Source organism: Eleginops maclovinus, chromosome 15 (genome assembly GCF_036324505.1).
Source record: "Eleginops maclovinus isolate JMC-PN-2008 ecotype Puerto Natales chromosome 15, JC_Emac_rtc_rv5, whole genome shotgun sequence".
Lineage (NCBI taxonomy): Eukaryota > Metazoa > Chordata > Actinopteri > Perciformes > Eleginopidae > Eleginops > Eleginops maclovinus.
The window spans coordinates 9,227,578-9,243,966 of NC_086363.1; the positions used below are offsets into that span (position 1 = coordinate 9,227,578).

Genomic DNA, 16,389 nt, shown 5'->3' on the forward strand with positions numbered 1-16,389 from the left:
TCGTCTCCCAATATATTCACTATCTGGAGCCATAAACGTTACAATGCTATTTGGGTTTGTGCCTTTTTTCCCACAGGAGAACATAAAGGGCATTTTTCTAAACCATTATAAAGTACCAACGGAAATAGCCTAATCATTGTTTTGGAGGACAGCTAAGGATCTCTTAACTCACATGCCGAGAACGGATTAGTCTAATGTAACAGACATGCAAGACTGATTAAAGGAACGTCTAATCACTTGATCACACACCCACAGAAAACAATGCAATTAAAGTTTTATGTTAATGAGTCCCGGATAATGTTATTCTCACAAGAAAACCAAAGCTGTCTGTTCCCACAAAATTGTAAACTTAGCAATTTCACTTAGTTTTGGTTGCAAGCCATTACAGGCCAGTTTAACTGCTATGACAAGCAGGATAGTCTCGCTTCAGTGGAGACCCTGTGTTGTTACTTTGTATACAAGTCTTTTTGTAGTCAATGCAAATTAACTCGTAATAACTTCAAGACAAAGTATTAAGTGATTTCTTTTTCATGTACATCTTATTTGCAATTTCAACATCCCAAACGCATAGCGAGCTGCAACAATAAGTCTACTATCAATTAGTCCATCGTCAGAAAAACAATTGCATTCATCATCAAAGTCATTTTTATGTAAAATGACAGAAATGCTGTTTTCAGACCCTCTAATATCAACATTTTACAAAACATCACCTTATACATTGATCATATTTTTTAATTTTAATTTTAAAAAAAGGAATAAATAATAATGAATAAATTAAAATACCAAGAAAGAAATACAGGCATCTGTATAGACACTCACTACGTCACGGGCGCCATTACTGCGTGTCCTCGGTGAAGGAAGGACCCCTGAAATTTGTTGTTTCAGAACGCGGGCTAATGTAAACCTAAAAAGAAGGAGAGAGTTTAAACAAAAGTTTCTATGCAAATAAAAATCTAAGTGGGGAGCTCGAAACATATTCGGAATTAACGTTTTGTCGCTGCAGCTTCGCCACAGAAGAGTGAAGTTTTTCTTCTGAGCTGGTAAAAACTAGCTGGCTAATTTAGCTAAGAGCTAAAGCTGCTACAGCTGCGCAGTTTCGTTTCACAGAAAACACGAAAACACTCTGACACTAACCAGATAGTCTTGTTACCTAAAGCTGTGTTTTCCTGCCATAATATATCTTGGAAAGTGGAATGGGCCGACTATACAAAACTTTTATAGCTGACTGCTGCTAACTACAACATAACAAGAGAGGTAACTGTTCATATTTGCAAGGAATTCATCCGAGATTGTCACATTATTGTCAAGTTCTGGCCATGTTAAGGATTAGGAAGTCGCTTGACTTCTATGTGATGTTGACGAGTCACAGTTTAGCGTTTTGTGAATGTAAATTAATACATAAAATACGCTAGCTGGGTCAAGAGGTCCAAATATAACCAAGCGATCCGTTTATGTATACGTTTAAGGGAAGACTTGTTGATAATAACTATGCTTTGATAGAAGTGCCGCTTTTAATTACGTAACATCTTTTACCAACACATAAATACAGTCACTTAACATCTACATATTCATGCTTTTCACAGTGCTTGCATGGAAGTGTTCTTTCAAATTCCCCTTTTCGGCCACAGAAAAAAGCAAAACAAGTGTGCACTTTTTATGTTTGCTTAGTTTAGATCAAATAATATGCTCACAGCAGAACATTGGTGGATCCAATGTTGCGTGGGTCACTGTTGAAAAGGACTGATTTCCCTGTTTTTACTTTAGACATGTATTGTTTGTATACTGTATTTTACGAATTCATGTACAAGTCCGCGCATTTGCATTGCTGACTATCTACTAGAAAGCCATTACATTTGCAAATAATAGGGGTTTTTTTTTCATTCCCAAACGTTTTGTTTTGTTTATTCTGCAAAAAACTATCTAAGGTTGAATTCCAGAAATGCATCGTCTGGTGTCCCTATACATTAATAATAAAGCCTCAGCACTGTCTGTCACAATACTGGTTTATGCCTATCATACATGCATCATTGCCTCACTGGCTGATAATTATGTCAGATTATGTTTAAAGTAAATCTCATCCAGGGTTTGGTATTGCTTAATTTCTCTCCTACATCTGCTATGTGCTGTAGCACCTCATCCATCAGACACCATAATAAATCCTGATTTTATTATCTGTCTTTTAGCCATGATGAAGAGACGAGCTGAAGCAGCATCCCTGCAGGGGGCAAAGAGGCCACGCGATGACAGCAGCTCAGATGAAGAGTCACAGTTATCCAGACAAGGTAAAAACATTATTTTCCCCCTGCAAACAATTCATTATTATTATTTTAGAGTTGCTTGTTTCTGCCTGCTCCTGTATCTACATGATTGTTTTTTGCCTGTGTGTCTGTGGTTTTGTCCTGTCTAGACTCGAGCCAAAATGACTCACTCAGTGACCAGGAGGACCAGAGACCAGGATTCTCCATGCCCTCTGTAGTATCTGACGACCAGGACAATGACCCCTCTCAAGCCTCCTCGGATTTCTCTATGTACAACAGTGTGTCACAGAAACTCATGGTAATGTATTCTAAACCACACCTTTAGTAGATATTCAACAGTTGACAGTTTCATAGTCTGTACTGCGGACTTCTGGATTGTACATACACGCTTCCTAGTAGCCTCCCTATAAGCTTGGAAAGACATGCATAAGAGTTTTCCACATTTTTTGTATAACTTCATTATTCTCTGCTTCCTCTTACACCTTTAGGCCAAGATGGGTTTCCGTGAGGGTGAAGGTTTGGGAAAGTTTGGCCAGGGACGCAAAGAGATCGTGGAGGCCTCTACCCAACGAGGGAGAAGGGGTCTTGGACTCACACTGCAGGGCTTTCAGGGGGAGCTCAGTGTCGACTGGCGTGACGAACCAGAGGTAAACATAAGTTAAAAAATAACCATATCCAGTTTTCAGCATTGTTTAATGATGTGACATTTCTATTAATAAACTATCAGTTGTGTTTAATTTTCAATCCTCTATTCTCATACATGCATCATAATGACCTGTTGACATGATTTGTATCTCTGTTGTTTTATTGTCTTCTCTCGTTGTTTGTCTCTTTTCCTTTCCAGCCCACGGCCGTACAAAAGGTAGAATGGTTCCCAGAATGCACTACAGAGAACCCAGATTCAGAGGAGCTGAGAGACTGGATGAAATTGGGGACGGTAAATACAAACATTAACTCGTTCTCGACTACAATATATATATATATATATATTGCACAATATCCACTCAGGCACTATGGATGCCACAGTGTGAAAATGTTCCCATCAGCTAATTAACTTGTGAAAACGCAGAGGACATCTGTCACATCTTTTTGGATTTGTAACGTTAAATTAATTTATAATTATTTTTTACTGCTTACAGAGAAAACTTAAGATTGAGGATGAAACAGAGTTCTGCACTGAAGATCTTCTGCACACTCTTCTAAGGTGCAAGGTGAGCTTTAACTTCTCATTTCAATGCTTTTTTTATTTTATAACCACACAAAACTGTCTATACACCTACGGATTAATCACTCATTTGTGTTCATGACATCTTGGTGTATGTGTGCCGTGTAGGCGATCAAAAGACTTCACTATTGCGTTTAAGTGTCTTTCTGTTAACTATGTTGGTGAATTGGGATCTCAATGGACTTTGTGTAAAGCTCTGTGAATTACCATCTATACTGGATGGATCTTAATCATAATACTATAATACTCCTGAGTTGTTTAACCGCGGTGTGTGTTTGTTGTTCAGTCAGTATTCGATAACCTGGAGGGCGAGGAGATGAGGAGAGCACGGACACGCTCTAACCCTTACGAGACGATCAGAGGAGGCATCTTCCTCAACAGGTCAGTACGTAGGTTGTTATCAGCAGAGTTGTCAGATTATTCACGTGGGTAATATTGTACAAGTCGTTTGCTGTGCTCACATATTGAAAAAAAGCTAATTATGAATTACGTATAGCTGGTTTTGAACAATGTAAAGAATGTGTGTATGTTTAATTCGTAAAGCTCTAAAGCTGTAAGTAATGACAATGAACAGTTGTGTTTTTGTTCCTCTATATTCAGAGCTGCAATGAAAATGGCCAACATCGACCATTGCTTCGACCAAATGTTTACCAACCCAAAGGATTCACAAGGGGTGAGTTGGTCAGCAGATATGTGTTTACGGAGACACATTTTAAACAGATGGTTAGACAAACCTCTCTCATTATGCAGAAACCTCTGACAAAGGACCGTGAGGGCGAGCTTCTGTACTTCGGTGACGTCTGTGCGGGGCCGGGAGGCTTTTCAGAGTACATACTGTGGAGGAGACGCTGGCATGCCAAGGGGTTTGGCATGACACTGAAAGGACCCTGTGACTTCAAACTGGAAGATTTCTTTGCGGCTCCGAGTGAGCTGTTTGAGCCTTACTACGGTACGCACACACATCACGCTCAGAGAGGAGAAGAGGAAACAGTCACGTCTCAGGTGATGAATGATTCAGAGCAATCTTGACCTTTATGTGTCCCAGGTGAGGGAGGGGTGGATGGGGACGGAGACATCACGCGGCCAGAAAACATCACTGCCTTCCGAAACTTTGTCCTGGAGAGTACAGAGAGGAGAGGGATGCACTTCCTCATGGCAGATGGGGTGAGACTAATTCACGTGTCTATTTTAGTTTTTACTGCAGAGTTTATTTGTAGCTACTGCTCTTCAGCAAATTATCTTCGATATACATATCAAGCAGAGGATGAGGTTACAAATCCCTGCTGTTTGGTGGGTTGAACTGAGAGTTCTAGCTTCTTTTTTTTTACTGATTGAATCGCTTTTTGTTTTCTGTTTCTGGTAGGGTTTCTCTGTGGAAGGCCAGGAAAACATCCAGGAGATCCTGAGCAAACAGCTGCTGCTCTGTCAGTTCCTCACTGCTATTTCCACGCTCAGGACAGGTGTGTGTTTTCATGTGCATAAACGAATGAGTCAACTTAGTCAGCTTTCCTGTCTGTCATTACGTTTTACACTGTGGCTATAGCTTCTAACCCTTCAAAATGTCCTTAAAACTCTGGGAAACTAATGAAACATGATATATGTACCTTCATCATATTCATGATGTTATACTCTCCTCTGCACACGTGCTGTTTGTTTACGTTCAAGGTTATAGTCAACCACTTTCTTTTTGCTTCTCCAGGTGGTAACTTTGTCTGCAAGACCTTTGACCTATTCACTCCCTTCAGTGTGGGTTTGATCTACCTGCTCTACCTCTCCTTCGACAGGATCTGTCTCTTCAAACCCATAACCAGCAGACCCGCCAACTCTGAGAGGTGTGTGTGAATGGACACCATGTGCTAGAAAATCAGTGTGGAGTTTGTTGCTTGTTTATGTTTATGACAGGGTAATTATTGCTTGTTAAACATATGTTCTTAACATATATAATCTGCGTGTTCTCTGATATAAATTATGCATTTGTGCGAAACTTTGTGTTTGTAAACTAAATGACCACAGAAAGGCATTTACAAGTATATTGACGGTTGGACTTCAACACATCATGTGATCCTAACTTGGACTTTCCCTCATAATATAACTGCCTCTTTTACTGGTTCATTTAGCCTCAGCCTTAGACATAACGTGGCTGTGCAGTCAAATAAAACGTACCATAGTGAAATACTGAAAAAATGTCCTGATCTCAGATATTTGGTTCAACTTTAAAATACTAATAATATTCAGCAAGTCTCAACCAAGCTGAAATGGAACTCTGCTATGCATCATATTTAATCATAAGAGAGAGTTTTCACACACACACACGTATTGCATCTGTTCAACCGATCCCTCTCATCGGGCTCTGCAGGTACATAGTGTGCCGTGGTCTGAAGCCCGGTTCAGACGCCATCAGGGAATACATGTTCAGAGTCAACCTGAAACTGAACCAGCTGCGGAACATGGACACTGACGTAGTGGAAGTGGTTCCCCTGAGCCTCATCAAGAAGACACAGACTTTTACCAGTTCATGGTCAACTCCAACGAGAGGTAGGGACACACTATATTCACAAAGGCTTTTTTAAACTGTTTTATTTCAGAATCAATGACTGACACATGTGTTTCCTCTCACTGCAGCCTCTGTGTGGTCCAGATCAAAGCCTTGGCTAAGATCCACGCCTTCGTTGTAGATCAGTGAGTAACCTTTGTTGTACTTCTGTGTGTATTCATCTGTATGACACTGTGGTCATGGAGTTTGTGACTGATCGTGTGACGTGTGTTCCTCCAGGACTCTCAGTGAGGCGAGGCAGGCAGAAATTAGGAAGGAGTGCATGAAACTGTGGCTGGTGAGTGGAGATAATGTGTTATATATTTACTAGATTGAAGTTGGAATAAAAACAATGTATTACAAATAATAGATTTGGTTGAATAATGCAGTTTTGTTCTATTTTATTCCACTCCTAAATACATTGAAACACCCCAGGTCCCAGACAAGGCCAGAGTCACTCCTGCTTCCTCAGACCCAAAATCAAAGTTCTACGAGCTGATAAAGGTCAGTGAATACATCTGGGATTTAAAAAAAAACCCTGGAAGGAAAAGCAACGCTGATAAATGTGGGCCGTCAGAGGATTCTGCTTCCTAATTTATAATACAAGTCAAATAAAGAGCAATAAATAAAGAGTTAAGCAGCTTTGTAAACTTTGGTGAATCCTAAACAGTATTTCCCAGAGGGTTTGATTTATGTTGTGCTAGTGGTTCAAACAAAAGCTGTGTATTTATTTGATCTGTTCACAAATAAGAAAAATCTGCGTTTCTGTCATCTCTTACATCTGCTGCTCCTCAGACCTCAGATGTGGAGTCGTTCCAGACAAAGCTCACACCTCTCGTCTCCACTTCACTCGAGAAGTTGCGTCATATCCTTGACCACAGGTGCATTGTGGGAGGCGGGGAGCAGATCTTCCTTCTGTCGCTCGGGGTGAGTCAATGTAGCGTTGCAGTTATGTATTTTTTACACAACTTGCTCAATCCTCCATTATTATGTAGATTTAATAAGTATATTTTTTAAAGATTTCCAATATTTGATATCTGTCCTTAAACCTGATCCCATTTCTTTATCTCTTCTCTGGATTTCCCCTTGGCTTTGCTTTTATTTTGCGAGATTAAAAAGCAGCTCTGAATAGCTAATCTTTTCACCCCTAATGTTTTTATTTGTTTATTCAGAGGGCTGGCGGCGAGCAAAGAGGATTCAATATTTTCTTAAAGCACGGCAGCCTGTAGTTGAACCGGTTTTCACCTCTTTAATTGCCTTCCCTGTTTCCCCCTTGGCTCGTGTAGAAGTCTCAGATATACACATGGGATGGGAAGTTGCCATTGCGCTGGAGGAAACTGGAGACTTTCAAGCTGGAACTGCCAAGAGATACTCTTCTGAGCGTGGAGATCGTCCAAGAACTAAAGGGCGAGGTGAGAGGAAGAACAGATGAAATGTGCGAGCCAGCATCGTGCTCTCTTTAAGCCTGGCTCTATTTATTTTCATTCTGGAATAATAACAATTCTCATGAAATGCTATGTACTTTTGTTTTGTCCTGCATTCCTCATTTTGTTCTTCAAAAACAGGCTTCAGGTTGTGAAGTTCATTTGTAATTGTAGGAGTTTTCAGTGTTTTTCCCCCTCCTAAATAAAGGAACAGTTGCATATTGTTAGAAATACACCTCAACAAGCGTTTTGCTGTGTGTATGTGTTAATGAAGATATAAACGTTTCATACAATTGACTTGATCCTTAGGGCAAAGCTCAGCGGAGAATCAACGCAGTTCATGTAATGGATGCACTGATACTGAACGGCACTGATGTAAGAGATCGGCACTTCAACCAACGGTAGGAATAATACCCACAAACATCTGCATGAATACATTGACCTACTGTTGCATTACATTTGACTTTTCTCACCAGTTTTTATATTTTGGTGAATAATGTACATCCTATATCCAGGATCCAGATGGCTGAGAAGTTTGTTAAAGCAGTGGCCAAACCCAGCAGACCAGACATGAACCCTATCAGGTAATCATTTAAAAGACTTTTAACAATTTTACATTTGCTTTGTCACCTTTTTGCAGGGATCTTATTCTCACTAAAAGCCCTGAAAGTGTTGACGGCATGAAACAATGAAAACATACTTTTGCGCTTCAGGCATAAAACATTTCAGAATGTCATGGAAATGTAAACACAAAGCTAACAAGTAGATTTAGTCTTAATCCCCCTGTGACATTTTCCCATCACGTAAAGCCATTATGGTCAGCAAGTCCATTTGACACTAAAATATTAGTGAGATTGTGACGTAGATACTACTTTATGAGGCCAGACATAGTCCAATATGCAGCTTTAACTAAATGTGATATGGGTCAATGTGAAAATGTGTGTCCTTTCTAAGAAGTTTTCATGAGTTGATTAAGTTGAGAGTACTTTATATCTTACATTTCTGTAATGGCATTTCTATATTTTCTCAAACAGAGTGAAGGAGGTTTACAGGCTGGAGGAAATGGAGAAAATCTTCGTCAGGTATGGCAGGATGTCACGAATGGAGAATCTAAGCTTTAGAACATCAGGCCGAGTTTCACGTTTCTTGGAACTGTTTTTTTCTTCTTTCTTCGTACAGACTAGAGATGAAGGTGACAAAGAGTTCAGGAGGAGTCCCACGTCTGTCCTACACAGGCAGAGACGACCGACACTTCCTTCCCACCGGCCTTTACGTCGTTAAGACCGTCAACGGTATGTGTAGCACTTTAATCTACACTCTTGAAGTTGCTTTAATCAAACCCTCAACAATTCTGCGGATGAAATATCCAATTTCAATTCAGAAATGTTCAAACTTTTTCTCTCTTCCTCAGAGCCTTGGACGATGGCCTACAGCAAAAACTCCAAGATGAAGTTCTTCTTCAATAAAACCACCAAGGTGTCCACCTATGAAATGCCAGCCAACGCTGCTGCTCCCTTCAGGTATGTAGTCTTCTTTACCCACAGTGAGATAGCAACATCTTTATACGAGTTAACACTTCCTTCCTTTGTCTTCCCCTTCAGTGTTTGCCACTTTGAGCGGTACTTCTGGGCCTGGGTGGACGGGGTCATAGTCCACGATTCTCAGACACGGATGGACCCCGAGAAACTGTCCAAAAATGATGTTTTGTCCTTCGTCCACCAGAACCACCAGACCTGAAACGCTTACAGAGCCCTGGAGCTTCCCTTGCTGCAAACTAGACAAAGAATGCACTAATTTTGGAAGAATATAGTCTTTGAAAAAGGTTATAATTCAACGCCTTATTGACTTCATGTTGACAGTTAAAGAGGGTTTTTGTTCTTCAAGTAAATATCAATCAGTGAATTGTTTTATAACCATTGTAAGACCCTGCTTGTTCCTCTATAATATGTGGCATATGGAAAGGATTGACAGGTTGGAACTGGAGTTCTGGGGCTCAGGGGAGGAACTGTTTGCTGCTATTGCCAGCAGTGACATTTGGACTGTGTGTAAGCAATGAACATTTGAGAAACCACTCTGTCTTTCTGCCTTTTCCCCCTGCCCTTGGCTCTATTGATAGTATCGAATAGCTCTCCCTTCATAGGACAACATAGAGACGAAAAGCTGCTGCAATTATCCCTCCATTAGATCGCATGTCCCTGTAGATCGAGTTTTTTTTTACAGCTGTGTCCACATTTTGTGTGTGTGTGTGTGTTTGTGTGGGTGTGGGTGTGAGTGCATACATCCAATTAGCATTGACAAGAGAGATGCACCTGCTGTTTTCAAAAATGTTAGATAGAGTTACACCTGTTAAACTATGCATCCATATCTGTAAAGTGTCTTCGCTTGCCTTGTTCTACAACTGCTAAACCTCTCAGCTCCATGGAGACTATATCCCACACCAACAGGCCCCTTGTTGTCACTCCTGCAAAACTGTAGCTGAAGCCCAAGTAGAGCAATCATTTTCAGACTTATTTTCACCATTTGCATTCAAGTTCATCGGAGTTAAAGATGTAGCATTTCCCATTCATACGTGATCTACCACCAGTGTGTTTGTGTGTGTTTGTTAAACAGTTGGGAGGGGTCCTGTTAGGTTTTAGGTTTTTACTCCGACTCCTCTTTGTTATTGTGCCTCATATCGCCTGGACTGTGTTCTTCTTAAAAACTGCAAATGACTTGTTTTCTTTCTTGTAAAGTTAGCTATGAATCCCTATGATGTAAATAACGATGATGTAGTAAATAAATGGGAGAAGATGCTCTTACCAGAAATAACTTTTAACTGCCTGGTAACATTTTATTTATACACCTGTCTGAAAGCTGATAACAATGCCTGGATAAAGCAGCTTTGAATCCTCTGTTTGTTAACTTCGTTATATTTCACATAGAAATACAATCAGTTACTCAGTGTGAGCACAAATTATAACAAAAAAAGGTTTTATAACTACATTTTTACAAAGGTCCACAGGATAACTTAATCAGATTATTCATTTTTATTTTTTAGTTCTAATTATTTGTTATTTGTTTTGCTTCTTTTTGTATTTCGCTGCTGCAACGAAATTTTTTCCCAGTTTGGGATAAATAAAGTATTTCTGATTCTGATATAGGACCCAGTTTGTAATTTACTTCAGGTTTTAAAGTAAACAGATGTGCAATAATTGTCTTAAGTGCTGGACATGCATTCCAAATGATGTACAGTAACCCTTTCTTAACGCATAGACGTGTCCTTACCTGTAAGTGTTTTATTTTGTACCTACCGGAGAACATGCCTAAACATCTTGATGGGTATAGAGAGGTTTCTTCTTTCCTAGTAAAACTTATAAGGGTATAAAAATAAAAAAACGGCATAGATAATTAAAATTATATTTTTAAGTATAATTTAAATAAATTCCTGCCACCGCGTTGTTGCATGAATCCAAAACACCCAAAGAAGTGTAAATTGTGGCCTCATTTGAACTTGTCTTTATTTACGCAGTGATGTTGACACAACAGATAGAGACTCTTATTTTGAAGTTCCACTCGCTCAGCCAATCAGATTGTAGCTTTATGTAACAGGAAGCGATGCACTGAAAACAAACGCGCTCCACACCCTTTGCAAGTAGTGACAGTACGGTTGACTTGACAGGTAATAATGTATTTCTATTTGTATTTGTTCAATGATTTAACATCTTACGAGGTGAGGACATCTTCTGTTGTCAATTATTGCATCCCAGTATCTGAGTTATTGAGAGAATATGTATTTCCCGAGTTTTATAAGCTAAGATGTGTATGAATAGATAACTAGTCTCGTGACCTGATGTAACAAGTGAGGTTTTGTAATGCCTTTCCATGAACAACGAATTGCAGGTGTTGGAAAACGCCTGAGTTCTTCGGTATCTCGCTCTTACTAGTTTTGACAACCTTCGCTCCAGTCATGCTGAAAGCTATGGGACAAGCTCTGTTCTCAACCGGACTGCAGAACCCCAAATACACAGAAGGAGAGAAGAAAGAGGTAAATGTTTACCAGATGTCCTTATGTGAAATGACAGTAAACTGTTGGCCTGATGTAGATGGTTCTCTTTGAATATGTGACAAGAGATGTAGGTTAAGGTAGTTCTAAAATGTCAATTTATAAAATAAAATAAAAAGTGACAAACTTTCAGTGACAATTCTCAAATGTGAAGGTCGCTGTGTTTCAGATAGCCATGCTAAAGGAGGTAATGCAGATTTAATGTGTAAAAAGGAAAATATTTTGTATTGCAAGTAAATAAATAAGAACTACAACAAATGCAGATTGAAAAACTTAAAGAAGGACACCGTTTTGGAGCTAAAGATAGGCAATTTTCTAAGTTATCTGTAGTGCTGAAAAGACAAGTTGATCAACATAAAATTGGTTGTATTTGAAAATCAATTTTATCCAGTTTAAGTGTAAAACCGTTTGATGTTTCAAGCTTTTTCACTGTGAGCATTTGCTGCTTTTATTTATTGCATTTAATTTAAATTAACTTTTGGACCAAATGTGAAACAAAAATGACATTTGCAGATCGAAATCTCTGATCTGTCAGACTCTGTAATGCTGGAGAGGTAGAACAGTAGTAGCATTGATGAGCGATCAAAGTGCAATAAGTTTGTTACTTCAGTCGAGTGTGTGTGTGTGTGTGTGTGTGTGTGTGTGTGTGTGTGTGTGTGTGTGTGTGTGTGTGTGTGTGTGTGTGTTTTGCAGGGACAAGACTATGAGATCCGCACATACCATGCCACAAACTGGGTGAGCACCACTCTGAGTGGGATGGAGTGGGACCCGGCCCTCAGTGCAGGCTTCCGCAAGCTCTTCAACTACATTCAAGGCAGCAATCAAAACAGTGAGTTTCATCCAAGTGTCACATAGCATGTACAGCCTGATCTAACTTACATTTATTTTGTAAAGCTCATTTTTTATTCTGTCAATACTTACTCAGGGAAGTGGCTTTTTTTTGCTATTGTTAAAAAAGCTTATTTTAAAATCCTTAAACTTGAATAAAACAGAATCAGTCAATTAATTAATGTCTAAAGTTGCAGAATGGCGTTATGGATGACTTTGGCATGAAGACAAGAAAGCCGGGGGAAAAGTTGACTAAAGTGCTTGCTCAGCAGTTTGTAACAGCACCCCTGACTCCTCTGACTCAGCAGTTTACGGCAGCATTATTTATGAGAATTGTTTGTGCTGTTGACAACTGCAGTGTAGGGTGAGGGTGATGTGTAAACCTGCTGTTTAATCCTCTAAATCTGCTACACATTGTGTTATATTTCCACCTTCTGTTCGGGTGTCATTATGTAGTGAAATGTAGATCCTCCAGCTGGCAACCTACACATAGTTTTAGTTTAATTTTACAAACACTGAACAGGATACATCTCAAACCAATCATCAACCAAATCTGAACATTTCTCATGTACTTTTGTCATCTTTTTATGCAGACAGACGTGAGTTCTGCTAGTCTTTTATTCCTTTTTTTCTAAAATGTGTGTATGTTTTCCCCTTGTTTGTCAGAGGTCAAAGTGGAGATGACGGCTCCTGTGTCGTGCCGTGTGGACCCTGGAGCCGGCCCCGCTTGCGAATCTCAGTTTACCGTTTCCTTCTACATCCCAGAGGAGCATCAGGACAATCCCCCGCCACCGAGCGACCCCGACGTGTTTGTGGAGCACCGGAAAGAGTTCACAGCCTTTGTCAGGTAGAGTACAGCTTAGGCACCGACTGGTAATAGATGGCATTTCAAATTTCAGGTGATATTTTGTAACATTTCCTAGGTGCGTGACTTAATCTTAGATCCCTTTCTTGTTCCAGGACATATGGGGGTTACTCCAATGAGAAAATGAAGCGTGAAGAGCTTCTGATTCTTATTGAAAGCCTGAAGAGGGACGGGGTCCAATTCATCGACCATCCCTTCTACGTAGCCGGGTATGACAGTCCCTTCAAACTCACCAACCGCAGGAACGAGGTCTGGGTCCTGAAGAAGGAGCCGGAATAATACGTTCAATGTTTACACTAAACTCTCACCACTACAAGCCTTAAATAATGATATTGTGGAAGAACAAAAATGACATGCCCATTTAACAGTTTAAAAAAAATCATATTCTTATCATAGAAGTATGAGGAACAAAATTGAAGGTCATACTGACAACAAACATTTTGTGTATTAATTTGTCTGATTCTGTGTTGTTTTATTTCCTTTCACTAAAAGTTACTGAATTGTACACTTACTGAGGGTCTTGACGAAGACTCCTAACAAACTATTACAATAGCTCTGTCTAAAAGGTCGTTATAAACTAAAAACCCCGGGGGAAAAACTGCATGCAACATTTCAATTTATCCAGTAGGTGGTGCCAACTAGTCAGAAAACACACCTCTCATTTGGTGCATCTTTTCATGACAAAAAGTGCCTCTTAATTTTTTGGGGGGGGGTTTGTATAATCTTTGTACCTAAATAGCAATATGAAAATACTGTGCAGAAAGATGACATAAAGGATAGGTTCACATGTTTGAATGCAATAATTGTAATGTGATGGTTCTTCTTGTCTGTAAAGAGAATGCTTAATGATGCGGGACAACTTCTCCACTCCTCGTTCTGTGAACAACTGCAATCTAAGTTGAGTCATAACCGATATGAGGCTGTAACAGTCAGAGATGGTGTGGTTCAGCTTCTATCCTCCAAATTAAAAGGGTTTGTTTTTGTACAAAAAACCTTAGAAAGACATCAATTTGAGTCCAGTGTAGACAAGAGGAATGTTTACAGAACCCATCTCAATGTACAAATGGGCTGTGAGCCTCTCCTTTAGCTCTGTAGGTCACCTGCACAAACTCAGACAGCAGGTTTTCCGTTTTACCAGTGAGTGTAGCTGCCGTGAAGGTGACTTGCTAAATCTGATCTCAGACCTTACTTTCTGTCGCCGTATCACGCTCGTTGTGAAGAGTGAGGGAGTCATTTTCAATCTAGACCAGTCATGCTTGCAAAATCTCAGCAAGAAAACAAATGTGCATTACCTCTGTGTGGTTCAAGCTAAAATCTTCTCACATACAAGCTATATTGTTTTTTAATCTTGAGTTTTTATACATTAAATCATTTTAATCATTATATGAAGAGCTCATTATATACTAAAGTTGTGTGCTTTTAATCCTGAAGAAGGGAAACTGCACGCTACTTGAGGGAATTGTGACGTAAGCACTGCACTGATGTATGAATCATGGGATATGATGTTTCTGAATTTAAATGTATAATAAATGTACCTCTGCATCAAATGATTGACTTTTCTGATATGTTTTCCTCCATCTTCATTATGTAGTTAAGTTTTAGTCATCCCTATTTCCTGATTAGATGTTTGTATGTCCCAAACCGCACAATGCTTCAGTGTGGTGGTTAATCTGATCTGCAGGGGGTACAGTTCAGGCCGTCCTCCACACACTGATCGTTGTGACCTTTCATCAGCAGGGCGATACACTCCACACTGCTTTGCCCTCCATCCTCTCTCACCTTCTCCTCTGGCTCTGTTGTTGGTCAATGTCTGCTGAGTCATTCTCTTTATTTGTGGCAGAAATGTTCCCAATATCATGTTCAGACGCTCAGCAGATCTTACATCTTTTTATATCCTCTGAACATACACACTACATATCTGTTATTTAACGGCCAGATCGATCTCTCAGTCCGTGCTCAGTGAGGTGAAGCTCTGCTACAGATAGCAAATGTATAATGACGCTAACATTTAAACCCATGTTGTGTATTTTGAGGTGGAGGACTTCAGTGAGCATATAAGTGAAATACTTCTGTTTCAAATCAACATACTATAACATCACTTTTTTTCATTATATTTTAAACTGCGATCTGAATGTTTTCATATTTTCTACATACTATACTATGACATTTTTTGACATTTCTCATGATACTCTCTACAAAAGATAAGATAAGATGGAGATTTATTAATCCTCGTGGGAAAATTCAGGAGTTTAAAGCAGCAACAGAGTGAGAGTGAAAAACATTATACAGCTCTGAAAAAAATTAAGAGCCCCCTCCAAATGTTTCCTAAATCTTTATCTCTACATGTATGGCAGCCAGTCCAGTGTCTGTTGAATTCCAACACAGAGGAAAAATTGTCAGTAGCTTAGAGAATACAACAAAATAAAAAATAAAAAACTCAAAGACAAACCTATAAATAATAAAACAAGATAAACTGATAATGCTGAAGTGGTCTCTTCATTTCTTTCGTGGCTGTATATATATATTAAAGCATGACTTTTGCCAAATTTTACGACTTAATATTGTATGATATTTTGATATAATATACTATGTTATTTTGTATGATATTTTTGAGATACTGCACTACAACATTTTTTTTTTAAAATTCCCCATATTATACTATGCTGTGTTTTCATAATTTAGTATTTTGAACATTAGACATTTTAAACAAACTATTGTAAAGATATATATTGTTGAAGATGTGCCAATTTTTTATACAAGGGGGGAAACGTTAGTCCTGGACCTAAAAATAAAATTCTCTCTCTTCTCTTTTTGTTTGATAAGGGTTCCCCCTTATCTAAAAAGTTAGTTCTGGACATATTTGGGAATCCTTATCCAAAAAGTGTATTGTTTATAATACGGGGGACCCTTATATATTTTGGCTGGGAGGAGTTTGTATTGATAGCCAGATGGACACAGCGTCAGAGAGCAGGTGACGCTGCTGAATTGGAGGTGGGGGGGGGGGACATCATTGCAAATACTGAGAGGCGGTCAGCGTTTCTGTGCCCTTGGGAACGGATACTCGACGTTTTCCTCGTCTGGGATGTCGAGAGGTGAGTGGTGGGCCGTCAGAGTCAGACGGTCACTCTGCAGGGCTTGGTTCTATTATGGGCTGAGCCTGTGATTCAGTGTGTGTCCTAATAGGATGTCCAGAAGGAGACAGAACTGATGACCC

At 39.5% G+C, this 16,389-nt stretch overlaps 2 protein-coding genes across 2 annotated transcripts; both read left to right on the forward strand.

Annotated features, from left to right (window-relative positions):
• The first annotated feature begins 852 nt into the window (after positions 1-852).
• cmtr1 (cap methyltransferase 1) lies at positions 853-10,248 on the forward strand. Its single transcript, XM_063902554.1, is given in 25 exon segments — positions 853-1,254; positions 2,184-2,282; positions 2,408-2,556; positions 2,747-2,905; positions 3,103-3,195; positions 3,398-3,469; positions 3,770-3,864; positions 4,084-4,156; positions 4,234-4,432; positions 4,529-4,647; positions 4,847-4,943; positions 5,183-5,315; positions 5,840-5,973; positions 5,976-6,018; positions 6,106-6,162; positions 6,257-6,314; positions 6,452-6,520; positions 6,812-6,943; positions 7,303-7,428; positions 7,750-7,841; positions 7,956-8,024; positions 8,475-8,522; positions 8,620-8,732; positions 8,852-8,960; positions 9,042-10,248. Coding segments are annotated over 24 exon segments (2,472 nt in total). The 5' UTR covers positions 853-1,254; positions 2,184-2,185; the 3' UTR covers positions 9,178-10,248.
• Positions 10,249-10,987: 739 nt separating this feature from the next.
• hebp2 (heme binding protein 2) lies at positions 10,988-14,722 on the forward strand. The gene is made up of 5 exons (XM_063902724.1): positions 10,988-11,098; positions 11,320-11,464; positions 12,176-12,311; positions 12,977-13,157; positions 13,271-14,722. Exons 2-5 carry the CDS (start codon positions 11,387-11,389, stop codon positions 13,452-13,454), a joined length of 579 nt encoding a protein of 192 aa, XP_063758794.1. The 5' UTR covers positions 10,988-11,098; positions 11,320-11,386; the 3' UTR covers positions 13,455-14,722.
• The last annotated feature ends 1,667 nt before the right edge of the window (positions 14,723-16,389 follow it).